At 34.1% G+C, this 14,395-nt stretch overlaps 1 protein-coding gene across 1 annotated transcript in view; it reads left to right on the top strand.

The window, feature by feature from the left end:
* LOC149424329 (G protein-coupled receptor Mth2-like) overlaps nt 1-14,395 on the top strand; it is a 92,110-nt gene that overhangs the window by 28,277 nt on the left and 49,438 nt on the right. The window contains exons 3-4 of the mRNA XM_089651459.1: nt 6,463-6,643; nt 7,319-7,397. Coding sequence (XP_089507585.1) covers nt 6,463-6,643; nt 7,319-7,397 — 260 coding nt within the window. The remainder of the gene's footprint in view (nt 1-6,462; nt 6,644-7,318; nt 7,398-14,395) is intronic.

Below are 14,395 nucleotides of genomic sequence, written 5' to 3'. Positions count from 1 at the left end.
AAAAAAATCTACTTAGTTATCAAATCAATCGAAGATTGCATTAAACTTCAAGAGGATCTCAATCGTCTTTTTAACTACTGTGAATCAAATAAACTTGTAGTAAATACCTCAAAGTGCAATAAATTATCATTTACACGTAACAAAAATAAAATTTCCTTTGATTATACATTAAACGGGACACAAATCAAAGAAGTAGATTCTATCAGAGACCTTGGGGTAATACTGGATGTGAAATTAAACTTCATTCAACACACTGATGCAATCATCAACAAAGCCAACAAAATGCTAGGATTTATAATACGTTTAACGAAACCTTTCCGCAACCTTAAGACTCTATATTCCCTTTACACAGCGTTCATCCGTCCCCACCTAGAACACTGCACACCGATCTGGACTCCTTTTTACCAAGCCCACATTGAAAGAATCGAAAGAATTCAAAAAAAAATTTTTAAACACATTAATTATAAACAAAACTTACATTTCTCAAATTACGCCGATTCTATTAATTACCACAAATTCAACTCACTTCATACACGACGTTTGGTTTTTGACCAAATTTTATTATTTAAAATTCTTAACAATGGCCTCGACTCACCAGAGCTAATGAATTTAATAAATATTCATATTCCAACAAGATCAACACGGCAATCCCATTTGTTTCATTTACCTACATGTAGAACTAACTTTAGAAAAAATTCACCAATTCCACGTATATGTGCCCAATATAATACTAAATTTCAAAACATAGATATTTTTAGCAATACACTTCACAAATATCGAATAGAAGTAACTCGTACGATCGAAAATTAATACTATAGTATGGAATGTATCCAGAGCATCTCCTATCCTCATCCTAAATTCCTATTCCTCCCCTCCTCACCTAAAATATATATATATATTTTTTTTATTTTTATTATTTTTTTTTATGCAATAAAACTCCATCTCCAATCAATATTAATACAGGAGACTCTTTTGGCTTGACTGTTTTTAACATGTATATATTTATATTTGTATTTTATGTATAAGCTGTTTGTCTCTTACCTTTACCAATAAATAAATAAAATAAATAACATTGAAACAACATCCTGCAGGGTGCATGAATGTTAAATATTCTATGGCTTAGGTTTTGTGATAAAAAAAAAACTTGATTGATTATTTGGCAAACTTGTCTGGTCGATTTCGCTGTTCTTGGCGTATCGGAACAAATGATAAGATATTTTATTTATTGACTTTAACAAGTTGACGGCACACATTTTGGCTTTAGATTGCAAAAAATGTCAATAAAGAGATATTGATCGACGATAACATCTACAAGTCAATCGTCTTACTATTTTATTGACATTGACTTGAAAACAATAAGCAATTATTGAAATTACGTGACACATCAAAGGAAAACCATTGTATTAAATCTAATCTTTTGGAAAATTGTTATTGTTTGAAAGGATCAATGTCAAATAGAACTAAATTGTTATTTTTTGAAAGGATCAATGTCGAATAGAACTAAATTGTTATTGTTTGAAATGATCAATGTCGAAAAGAACTGAATTGTTATTTTTTGAAAGGATCAATGTCGAATAGAACTAAATTATTATTGTTTGAAAGGATCAATATCGAATAGAACTAAATTGTTATTGTTTGAAAGGATCAATGTCGAATAGAACTAAATTGTTATTGTTTGGAAGGATCAATGTCGAATAGAACTAAATTGTTATTGTTTGAAAGGATCAATGTCGAATAGAACTAAATTGTTATTGTTTGAAAGGATCAATGTCGAATAGAACTAAATTGTTATTGCTTACATTGGCCTTTAATATTTATCGTTGATATCCACTCACAAATGAAAATAACGATTAAATTATTTTCTCTTATTATCCCACGATGAGTTCCCGGATTTGACAAAGCTCTAGAATTTTTTCATCCGTCAAAGAACTTTTATGAAAGATTTTTGTAAGCAATTTCATAGTTAATTCGCCATTGATTTTGATATAAAATAGGCAAAAATATTATGATGATTAATGAAATCGGTAAAAAGGTTTTTTTTTGTCTGTTGAGTATTGACGTTTTTTGTTGTTTTTTTTTATCTCTCGAAAGGCAAGATTTCAACACCATGAATTATTATGCACAACATTTTCAGGCAAACATCTCTAGATAAACATTTTTATTCAGCGTTCAACGCTTTCATAAATAGGAAAAAGATAAATTTGTGAAGTACGTATGAAATAACAACGATGCATAAAATTGTTAGAAAATCGTTTATGGTTTGATGGTTAATTACGATATTTGCGGCTCTCATAATGTTGCCGGTTTTAAAATAAGGAGAGGCCGGTTGGAGAGACCTATTGACCTCTCCAACTGATCTCTCCTGACCCATCGCCTTGCGCTGCAGCGGAAGGGATGGTTCATATGTCCGTCACTCCTGGACACACTGATACCAAGATTCTTCCCCACCCCTCATACCTTTTTCCTTACCAGAACTTCCTCTCCTTCCTTTCCTTAAAAAAAACCCTACACAGCATCCCCAAAAATGATATAGGCCATGAGGGCATATTTTCCTGAAGGCTTCTTGTGTGGTGTTAATGTAAAAAAAAATATGGTTAGTAAATATGAAAAAAATTCAGATATATTTAAAAATCTGGTTTTGCTGGGAGGGTTTTTCTCCCAGTATGTAGATTTTCTACACAAGTTTTTCCTTGTTGAATCGTGTCCAGTCTAATTTTTTTATAGTTACATCGATGTATTTATTGCAAAACTCCATCGAGGAAATTACATCGTGGGCTAAAAATATTTGCGTTTACCTTGAAATTTCATTTTTGTATTGACATATCCAGCAGGTTTTTGGAAATATTTAAAACTCCATATTGTTCTGTGGATGGATTTGTTTTAGATTCACACAGAAATACAACTTGAAGTTATGATAAAGATTGACGAGAGAACATGATATTCATAATCTTTTATTGGCATCTGCTTAACTGTATTACAAAACGTTGAACTGTCAGTCACCCCGATTGATTCAAGTGGTCTCCTTATCTGCTCTTAACCCGATTATTTTATTAATGCAAATACCCTCCGCAATATAATTGCAGCACATTCTAGTCGGGTCCGGGAGATTTGAAGCGTAAAAACAATAACTTTTGAAGCAATGAATAAATCTGTTAAGCTTGATATGTGATTTTCACTGTCCTGAAATTGGAAATACGTTTGTTTGATGAAATGATAAAAGATAAAAGATCATAGTTTTTTATTATTATTTTCACTGAAATAAATATAGACAAAATACAGTATATAACACCCACTCGAAATTTTTTGTAAATATATAGGTAAGACAAATTAAACCATCTGTTGCTCTGAAATACAAAGATTTATTTTTAATTTCACATTTAGTAAAATACTAATTAAATTATCGTAACGTTACAAACATTACCTGAAATACAAAGAAACAATATTTAAAGTTTATTTGTCGATCTTTTTATTTAAAAAAAAATTAAATATTTCAATCACTCAAATGTCAGCCACATAACAAAACAATAATGCTGTTTAATGTGTAACCGAGACAACACATCAATGACATTTCAAACACAAAGGAATCATAGGCATCTCTAGGAAGGTACTTATTCCTTTAAAAATATATAAAAAAAGCTAAATCAAGAATGGCTGTATTGAATTTAACATAAGTATTGCGCAAAAAGTTGTAGGTACTTTATTATTATCATTGTATGTGGAGGTTGACACACAAAATTTAAAAAATTCAGTATTCCAGTTTCATAATGAAATTTATTTCAATTTTTCGTTAAAAAATTATCACCTACCACTGGTGTACGTACGTTACGTACATATGGTTGCAAGCCCACACTCTATTACATAATTTCAATCGAGTAAAGTCAATCAATTGGTTTAACTTCTCTCCGTGGTATTCAAAATGTCATTCGAGGAAGGCAACTTCCCAAACTTCTGGAAACAAGCAGTCATTACACCAATCTACTAAAGTGGGGACAAAAATAATATCGCCAACCGCGGGACCATCTTTAAAATCCCAATTCAAAAAAGTCAGCAAGATCATGAAATATATTTCCTTGATCAATTTTTTCCAGCATTACAAACTAACATATTCACAAATCAACACAGCTCTTTCAGAAAACGGTCGGTCGAGAAAAACCTGCTACAATATACAGATTTTATATTTTAAATTCTGGGTAATTAAAATTAATGTTATTTCAAAAGCCTTCGTTTAATTTAATTCCGAACTGCTTGTGAATTTTTTTTTCTAATAGGGAAATAATATATTTATAATAATGATAGTTTTTGTTGTTGAAATTTGTTTTCTTTGGCCAAAAATGTAGTTTAGTCGATAGAATTTTTTTTATTTGCGTTATAAACAGTCTTTGGCCTGTATTTGACATGTGTCAGTCATCGATAATTCTACCTTCCAGAAAACATTAATTTCCACTGTCCAGTATGAAACACAGTACAAACCAACTATTTATTATTCCACATCCCACCCTCAACTAACTACACACGACAATCATGTTTAAGAAGAACATAAGCAAAATGCATTGACGGTTCCATGATAACTCAACACAGTTACAATTCAACACACTTTTAAAGTGATATAAAGATGAAAATTATAAACGAATTCAATTTAAAAACAATTCATTCAATTTATTTTTATTTTTTATTTCTTTGTTTTTTTTTTTATCTTTTGTAAAAATATATTTTATCTGGAAACTTCAATGGTTTATGCAACCCAGTAAACACAGCATGACAAATATGTACGAGTGCCTATACAGAACGGATTATTTCCCGCAAGTATAAAAAGGTCCACACCTTATGGAATTGTTGATCATTGCCATTGTTATAAACCATTTTTGTTCTCCATACCTCGTCTTATATTTTTATTTTTTATTAAAATTAAAACGGGCCTCCGTGTTCGAAGGGCAAAGCTCTCAATTAGCAATACGAAGGTAAAATAAAATCGGGGAATTAAATTTTATTTGATGAATTTGTGTTATTTCACAAATTATTCATTTAAAATAATTTAAAATATACTTGCGACATGTTCCAGGGTAAAAGATTTTCTCAGTATAGGTTGCCATAGTATCACTGGCTCAGAATGGTTGAGAGAAGTTGGAACTCTTGTTTGATATTTACATGAAAAAGGAACAAAAATTTTCAAATCGAAACAGACCAACTTTGAGGACGTGTAAACCATTTTCATTGTTTAGAAATAAATTTCTCTCTTGTCTATTTTTGTAATTTTCGTAAAGCACATATGAATATGTTAGTATTAAATTTAAAAAGTGCGATATTCCTCTGCAGACTCACCAAAGCACAAACCTCGACGAAAGATATATTCCTCACCCATCGCATCGTTCCGAAATCGTGGGAGTAATTTCGAGAAAATACAATAGACCACCAGCAATTTCTAGCAGAATAAGACGAAATAATAAAAAAAACAACATTTACTTACAAGTGAAAATTATCGATCAGTAAAATCATTTACTTCCTCTCACCACTTCCGCTATGCTTTACTTCCTCTCACGGCTTCCGCTAGGTTTTACTTCCTCTCACCGCTTCCGCTACGTTTTAGATCAATTAACGAAAATCATTCAAGTGATTTACGAATTTCTCTCTGCAATTTACAATGATTATTATTTTATCGCAAACATGTTATGACTAATGTATCAATGAATGATATCTCCCAATGAAATTATTAAATAAACAACTTGTTTCACGAATACTTGGAAAATACAGTTATCTGAAAAGCTACGCACCGTATCTGAGTAATCAAGTTGTAAATATTATTATTAATATTAGGCATTTACTAATCTGAGATGTTTGAGAAAAATACTCTTATTTTATTGAAATCATACTATTTTTTTTAATCGTTTATTCAATATTTAATTATTACTTACATGACATGACATCTGTTAATTTGAAAATGCGCTATGAAACAAATGAAATGAAATTATTTACTCAATTACCATTTCTACGAATATACTGAAAACGCAGTTATATGGAAATCTCCCACAGTAGTCAAGGTGTAAATATAAGACAATACTAATAATCATCTTACTAACATGACCCAGAAAAATGTTTATAAGGAAAAATAAAAATTTGCTGTCGTATTTAAAATCTCCGATAACTGGATCTTTCGTGAAGCACTGATTTTGTGATCATCGTCTTATTTTATAGCTAAAAGGCAATTTTTTTTACCCAATCGTTTCTTCGGCAGGGCAGATACAAAATTTATATTACATCTCAATGATTTAATATATATTTCGAAATCATTTATATTATTTTCCAGACAAGTGAATATTATAAATTGAAGCTGCACTGTGTTAGTGTGTTGTTATGCAATAAAGTTATACTTAAGGTTACTGCGTTTCATTTAATTTTTCATCACTTATATCCAAAATGTAAAATAACAAAAATGTATTTTATTTGATTTATTTCGTTTGTTAACAGGGCTTGATCATCTCATGTGTGTTCCTTGCCGCGACTCTCATCGTCTACCTGGCTCTGCCCCCCCTGCAGAACCTGCATGGGCGCACCTTGATGTGCCACGTGGCTGCCATGCTGGTGGCCTACTCCTGCCTGGCGCGCGTGCAGTGGTCCCAGGTGCCCCGGAACTACTGCAAGATTCTAGGTAGGACTAGGACTAGCTAGGTGCCTGCATTGGTCTCAGATTCCCCGCCACCTTTTCAAGACACTAGATAGCACTGCCAGAGAGGGTTTTTCCGGAACCTTGGTGCTATATTCCGTGTCGCATGTCGCCATTTAATGGAGTGCGTCAGTGCAAACATGGTCTACGTGGCCACCGTGGTGATTCTACGATTTGAAATCTGCACGTCACAGCAGTAAATTCCATATATCTGGAACACTTTCGCAGTACCAGATCGGAACTTCTCAGTATCTCTCCTCCTCTTTTACTTCCGTACTTTATTCAGTTCCATTTTCGTGCTTTTATACGCTTTCACTAGAAGGCAAATAAGTTAAGCATGGTCTCTTCCAATTTCGCCATTCTTGTAGGTACGAGTACGTAGGTACTAATAGTTCATTGAACCAAAAGTTCGAAAGCAGCTCGGGTAATCTTGTATCCAGCAGAAGATACTTATAGTGATAAATAAAGTTCATAAATATTGAATAAAAGCTTGTCAGACGATTCTGAGGAAAAAACCTACGCATGTTTACCTCATGGTGAATATAATCGCGAAGTTTTTCCAGTGACGTTTACAAATTTCTTGGAATGTGTCTTCATTTTGTGCTATAAAACTACATAAAAATCCTTTTATTAAATTCCAATTCTCTCATTTTTTCTCAGGATATGCGGTGTACTTCAGCTTTTTGGCAGCATTTTCTTGGTTGAACATCATGTGCTTCGATATTTGGTGGACTTTTGGGTGAGTCAAATTCAAGTGTAACTTAAATTTTTTTTGAATAATTTATTATTTAATTTCAATGAAATTATATTTTTTTAACATAAAAACATAAAGGATAAATCAATCTCTTTTACTTAGTCCTCCTCACTAGGAGTTCCTGTGGTGAGGTGGACAAGGTTTTAAGCCATGTTTTTCAAAATATTGTATAATTCCTGTTCTTTGAAAGACTTTTAACCCGGATTTGATTTTAAAAAAATCATCATAGCATATATGTATATAAATTATATATATACCGGAGAGATATTATTTGTAGTCCAAAAGTAGTTTTAAAATTGGTTATCATCACATTCTGTATACCAGCTCCTGTGTTGTGAAAGTGTGGTGTTCGCGCAATATATATGGGATTGTTAGGTATGCATCCACAGGCTTAAAGGACAAGTGTAATGTCAATACAAAATCCTGCAAATGTCCTACCTACCCTTTTACCCATCCCAAAATGTCACCATATTAAAAATATTGTTGCGACACATGTAAAATCTGACAAGTGGTGTCAGTTGCTTATCAGAGTTCGGAGTGATAATTAATCAGACAGGGCGAATATACATATAATTTGTGAAGTGAAATCAACTAATACTCCTGGAGACGTGTGATAGTCATCAACGGGTGAGTCCATCTTTCCTGCATTCCAATCTGGGCTTATCTTGTGCCCCAGAAGCCCAGATTTATACCTTTGATTATTGCACTGTCCATCGGGTTTGTCGGATGCATATATCGTCCCATAACCTATCATTCGGAGTAGTTTGGGACTGGTCCTTTGGGCGTGTGGCATATCACACCACCTCTAAAATATATAGTGGAGTCGCAGCTTCGCGACACCATTTTTGGTTCTTTCGAGCCGGATTACCAACGGGGTATTTAAAATTAACATATTTAAAGTTATAAATAAATATTATTTCCTCTTTATACTTTGTTAATTTGTATGTACTAGGTTGCATTTGTAATTATTGTTGTGTTTAAATTTCTACATACAATTAATCATGGCGACTAGCGATAGTACTCAGGATATTAAAATCAAGTTACTAGAATCGAAGATTAATTTGATGCATAATCGTGTTAATGAATTATACGAGAAAGCGAAAAGTATTGAGGACAGGGAGACGAGAAGTTCGGAGGATTTTGTTAAACAAACGGTTAATATAGCTACATATTATGCACAATTTAACACGTTTTGTGATGAATTTCATACACTTCAGTTGAAAAAGGATTCAAATTACAATATGAATTTCGATTTATGGAGTAAATTCGAAAATAAGTACTGTTTTGTAGTTTCTATACGCGAAAGCATTATAGCAAAGCAAGATTCATCACGTGATCGACAGAAGTTAAATAATTCACCATTAATTAAGCTCCCACCGATCGAGATGCCATCGTTCGATGGTAATCAAGAGAATTGGTCGATATTTTATGAAGCTTTTAAATTAAACATTCACTCAAATCAAAATTTGAATACGTCGCAAAAGATGCAATATCTGATAGGGAAACTCCAAGGAAAGGCGTTATCAGTTTTTGCGGGAATACTTCCGAACGAACGAAATTATTTTTTAATTTGGGAAGCTCTCGAAAAGAAATATCAGGACAAACGCGTGCTAGGTACCTTTTATCTGAACAATATTTTGAATTTAAAATTATTGGCACCTAGTAACCCAAATGAGTTAAATAATTTTATTGAACGGTTTGCGTCTTCCATAGCTGCACTCAAGGAATTAGGTATTGATGACCTAACCGATTTTATAATATTACATATTGCACTGAAAAAATTAGATATACAGTTGGTGCAAAATTTTGAAATGTCTATACGGGAGAAAGCTATACCTACATATACCGATTTAATAGAATACATTCGGTCGCATGTTAAAATCCTAGAACGAACTGGGCAAAATGATAATAAAGTTGTTAATAATAAAAACAAAGTTACGCATTCATTCGCTGTGGTCGAACCGAAGTCAAGTAATAATAATCGTAACAGGTGTCGGAAATGTAATCATTCTGATCATGTTGAATTGTTTAAATGTGAACAATTTAACGAATTAAGACCAAATGCTCGCTTTCAGTTTGTGAAATTAAATAATTTATGTGTAAACTGCTTAAGCGATAAACATAAAACTGTGAAATGTCCATCTAAATCGGATTGTAGAATTTGTAAAAAACGACATCACACCGCTCTGCATTTTGAGAGCACGATGAATACTGAAAGTCAATTGAAAAACGAAGCCATTACATTAATAGCGCGTAGTCATAAACATCATAATAATTTTTCTGCGGGTAATATAGCTACGAATGTACTACTGTCAACCGCGCAGTTATTTGCTTATGACAATAAAAATAATCAAGTAACCGTAAGGTGTTTAATTGATTGCGCCTCGCAACAAAATTTAATCAGTTTAAACACTTGTAATGAATTAAATCTTAAAATAATTCCTTTAAATAATTCAGTAGTTAAAAGTGTTGGTTCAGTAGAGACACCAATATTGGGACACGTTGCGTTAAAAATTAAATCCCGCGTTTCAGAAGATACTTATAAAATTAGTCTATTAGTTGTCGATAAAATAACTGATAAGCTTCCTACACAACATGTTGACACAAAGTCATGTGAGCATTTAGTGGGTTTAAACTTAGCGGATGAATCCTGGAACGTTCCATCCGATGTTGATATCTTATTAGGTGCACAGTTATTTCCATATATTCTGCTGGGGAATAAGGTTTTATCTAAACATAATACGAATGCACCACCGGCTTTACAGACAGTATTCGGGTATATTGTAATGGGTGAAATACCTACGTGTACGCCGGAGGTTTTGTGGACGCTCGGCCCCATAACCAATGTAGATTTATATAATGCGTTATCCAAGTTTTGGACGATGGAAGACATGCCTATTAAGTCGTTGATGAGTGCTGAAGATGCAGAATGTGAGAAAATGTACCTCGAGTCAGTCCAACGGGATGAATCGGGAAGGTATATTGTATCTTTACCGTTTAAGATAGATCCTAATAATTTAGGTGATTCGCGCCGTGTCGCGCAGCGTCGATATGAATATTTAGAACGGAAATTTAATACTTCGCCAGAATTGCATTGCAGTTATAATGAAGTAGTTTCTGAATATCTGGAAAAGGGATATATGAGGGTTGAAGTTCCGTCTTCATCTAATATTGATGAGGGATATTTCATTCCTCATCACGCAGTAATTCGTAAAGATAAATCAACAACTAAAACTCGTGTTGTATTAGATGCAAGTACAAAGACCAGTTCAGGGTTGTCACTTAATGATATTTTGTATACAGGTCCAAATTTGCAATCTAATTTATTTACACTTTTAATTAAATTTCGCTTATTCGCTGTAGCATTAACCGCAGATGTTAAGCAAATGTATCTACGTATAATGGTAACGGAAAGCCATCGAAAATATCAAAAAATTCTTTATAGATTTCACAAAGATGAACAAATTCGAGTTTATCAATTTAATTCACTCGCGTTTGGTTTGAACTGTTCACCATTTCTAGCAATGCGAACTATACGGCAGCTAGCGAGCGATGAAAGAAATCGTTATCCGAAAGCGGCGGAAGTTGCAATTAATGATTTATATATGGACGATTTTGTATATTCTGTAAATACTATAAGTGAAGGCATCACTTTGGCTACAGATTTAATGGCGATGTTCAAGTGTGGAGGATTTGAATTAGTCAAATGGTCGAGTAATTCTCTTCATTTACTGGCCCAATTACCAGAGTCGCACCGCGCGACAATGGATTTTTCGGATAAATGTAGCATTTTAGGATTAAAATGGGATCCGATATCTGATTGTTTTCGATTTATGATATGTCCGACGGAGGAAAAAACTATATGTAAAAGATCAATTCTTTCCACAATAGCTCGTTTATTCGATGTATTAGGTTTGGTTGCTCCGGTAATTTTATATGCCAAATTACTTTTACAAGAGCTGTGGTTAGAGAAAGTAGGATGGGACGAGGAACTACCCCAAATTATTGTTAATAGATATGTCAAATTCAAGGAAGAATTACCGATGCTTTCTAATTTAAATTTACCTCGATATTTGGGAGTAAAGGAGGACTGCACGATAAATATTATCGCCTTCGCAGATGCGAGTATGAAAGCATACGGTTGTGTAATATATCTTCATGTCACGGATAAGGGTGGCAACACTACAATGAATTTGATATGTTCTAAATCCAAGGTGGCCCCTCTGAAAACAGTGTCGCTCGCTCGATTGGAATTATGCGCTGCGCTTATTTTATCTAGACTCGTTAGATCTATTATAGATACTTATAGAAATCGCGTTTCGATAAACGATATATTTGCTTTTTCAGATTCAAAAATAGCACTTTCTTGGATTCACTCGTCCCCTCACCGGTGGCAAACTTTTGTAGCTAATCGAGTTAGTGAAATTCAGGAAAATTTACCCGCGAAACATTTTTATCACATAGATGGCGTTACCAATCCTAGTGATTGTTTATCAATTGACGGCCGGCATAGTCCAGTGGTAACGCATTGGACTGCCATTCCGAAGGTCGCGGGTTCGAACCCGGCGTGCGCAAATAAATTTTATTTGATTAATTTGTGTTATTTCACAATTAATTAATTAAAATAATATATAGTATATTTGCGGCACGTTCCAGAGTGGAAGATACTACCAGTATCGCCCTGGTGTAAGACCACCATTCAGAATTGAAACGTTGCTCCAAATGGCTTTAGCCGTGTTTAGTGACTAGATCTGAATAGCCGGGTACTTCCCCACCTTCCTCTTTCCCTTCCCCACTTACCTTCAGCCTCACAACATCCCCCAATCGGGGATGCCATAGTCTCACTGGCTCCAGACGGGAGCAGTTGGGACTCTTGCTAGGTATTTACTATAAAAATAAAAATAAATAAAAATTAACAAGAATTTTTTTTTAAACTCTCTTTTAAATATTTTCCCACTTAACTGGTCTTTCCCGTCTAACGATATTGTAATTCCTAATTCTTATAAACCCAGCCTACTCTTACCCCTCCCCCCTCCTTCCACTTCTTCTTTCCAATTGTAATCTTTATTTACTTTACTCTTGTGAGGTATTCACTATAAAAAAAAAAAAAAAAAAAAATCACGAGGACTACTGCCTGCTCAGCTGGTCGATCATTCTCTTTGGTGGCACGGTCCGCCCTGGGCTGCGAACCCAGTATCCGAGTGGCCTGTCGAAAGATTTTCCCCCTCACGAGAGGAGGAGAATACTTTGGAATTGAAAAAATCGCATACATTTACGATAACGTCAATAGAGGAAAATTCTCCGATATATAATCTCACTTTAAAAATTTCCTCATGGCCAAAACTGCTGAGAATTGTGGTATATATTTTACGATTTATGCGAAAGTTATCACGCTCAACAGTTATAAATTCCACGGAATTAAACATTGCTGAAATGAATGTATTAAAAGCTTTACAGAATAGGTATTTTAGTGCCGATATACAATTAATACAGAGGGATAAATTATGCTCACCTTCAATCCAAAAATTAAACCCGTTCCTAGATCATAATGGCTTGTTACGTATAGGTGGTAGATTAACAAACGCGAATATACCTTTTGAAAACAAACATCCAGTACTTCTGCCAAGACAGGATCATATTGTCGATATAATTATAGACTTTCACCATCGTGTGAATTGTCATACTGGTGCACATCTCCTTATGTCAATAATTAGACAGCGTTATTGGATCTTATCGGGGAGAAATCTAATACGCCAAAGAGTACATGCTTGTAATTTCTGTTTTAAAACTGCACCTTCTAATATTATACCGCTAATGGCAGATTTACCTACAGCTAGAGTTCAGGAAGCAAAGGCATTTACACATACGGGTGTAGATTTTGCCGGACCAATAAATACAACCCTTTCAAGGCGTCGTGGGGTAAAAAGTCAAAAGGCATATATATGTCTATTTATTTGTTTAACAACGAAGGCTATACATATGGAAGTGGTATCAGATCTAAGCACGGACAATTTTTTAAACGCATTTAAGCGTTTTCTATCCAGACGCGGACCGGTTTCGTGTATGTACAGTGACAATGCGACAAATTTCATAGGCGCAAAGAATTGTCTGGATGACTTATATAATTTTTTAGAGGCAAATTCAACTAAAGAAGTTCTTCGCAATGAATTTAACATTCGGAGAATTGAATGGCAGACGATTCCACCCCGCGCTCCTCACTTTGGAGGATTATGGGAGTCAAATATTAAATGCATTAAATCGCATCTGTATAGGGTTGTGGGTACTCAACTTTTATGTTATGAAGAGCTTCTCACAGTTCTGACACAAATAGAGGCTGTACTTAATTCACGGCCATTATGTTTATTAAGCAGTTCTCACTATCCAGAAGCTCTTACTCCGGCTCATTTTCTGATGTCTACCCCGATTCAGCATCTACCTGCTTATGATTTGACTAATGAACGCATTAGTCTACTGAAAAGGAAAGAGTTTTTGGACCACCTCGTTCAATCTTATTGGAAGAAGTGGCATATAGAGTATCTTCACTCTCTGCAGATGAGAAAAAAATGGAATAGTCCCGCGAATAACATTCAAGTAGGTACCATAGTATTGGTGCATCAAGAGGATGCGCCTCCACTTTATTGGCCGGTGGGCGTTGTTGAGGAGGTGTTCCCTGGTAAAGACGGAGTGGTTCGTGTCGCACGCGTAAGGACCCCTTCCGGGAACTTTAAACGACCAGTCGTAAAATTGTGTCCTTTGCCTACACAATAATTATTATTTTTTTATTTCATTATTTTATAAATTTTCGTTTTAACTTTGCAATATTTATAGCGTATTGATAAGAATATTTATATTTCATCTTTCGTTTTACATTTAACTTTTTACTTTATTTGAAAGTACTTAAAATTTCGGAAGGTACTTTCAACGCCGGGAGAATGTTCGCGCAATATATATGGGATTGTTAGGTATGCATCCACAGGCTTAAA

The sequence above is a fragment of the Hesperophylax consimilis genome, chromosome 4 (assembly GCF_061612785.1).
Source record: "Hesperophylax consimilis isolate HC1 chromosome 4, BYU_Hcon_1.0, whole genome shotgun sequence".
In the NCBI taxonomy this organism is placed as follows: Eukaryota; Metazoa; Arthropoda; class Insecta; order Trichoptera; family Limnephilidae; genus Hesperophylax; species Hesperophylax consimilis.
Note: the sequence above shows the minus strand (reverse complement) of the source record. Positions and strands in the feature narration are given on the sequence as shown.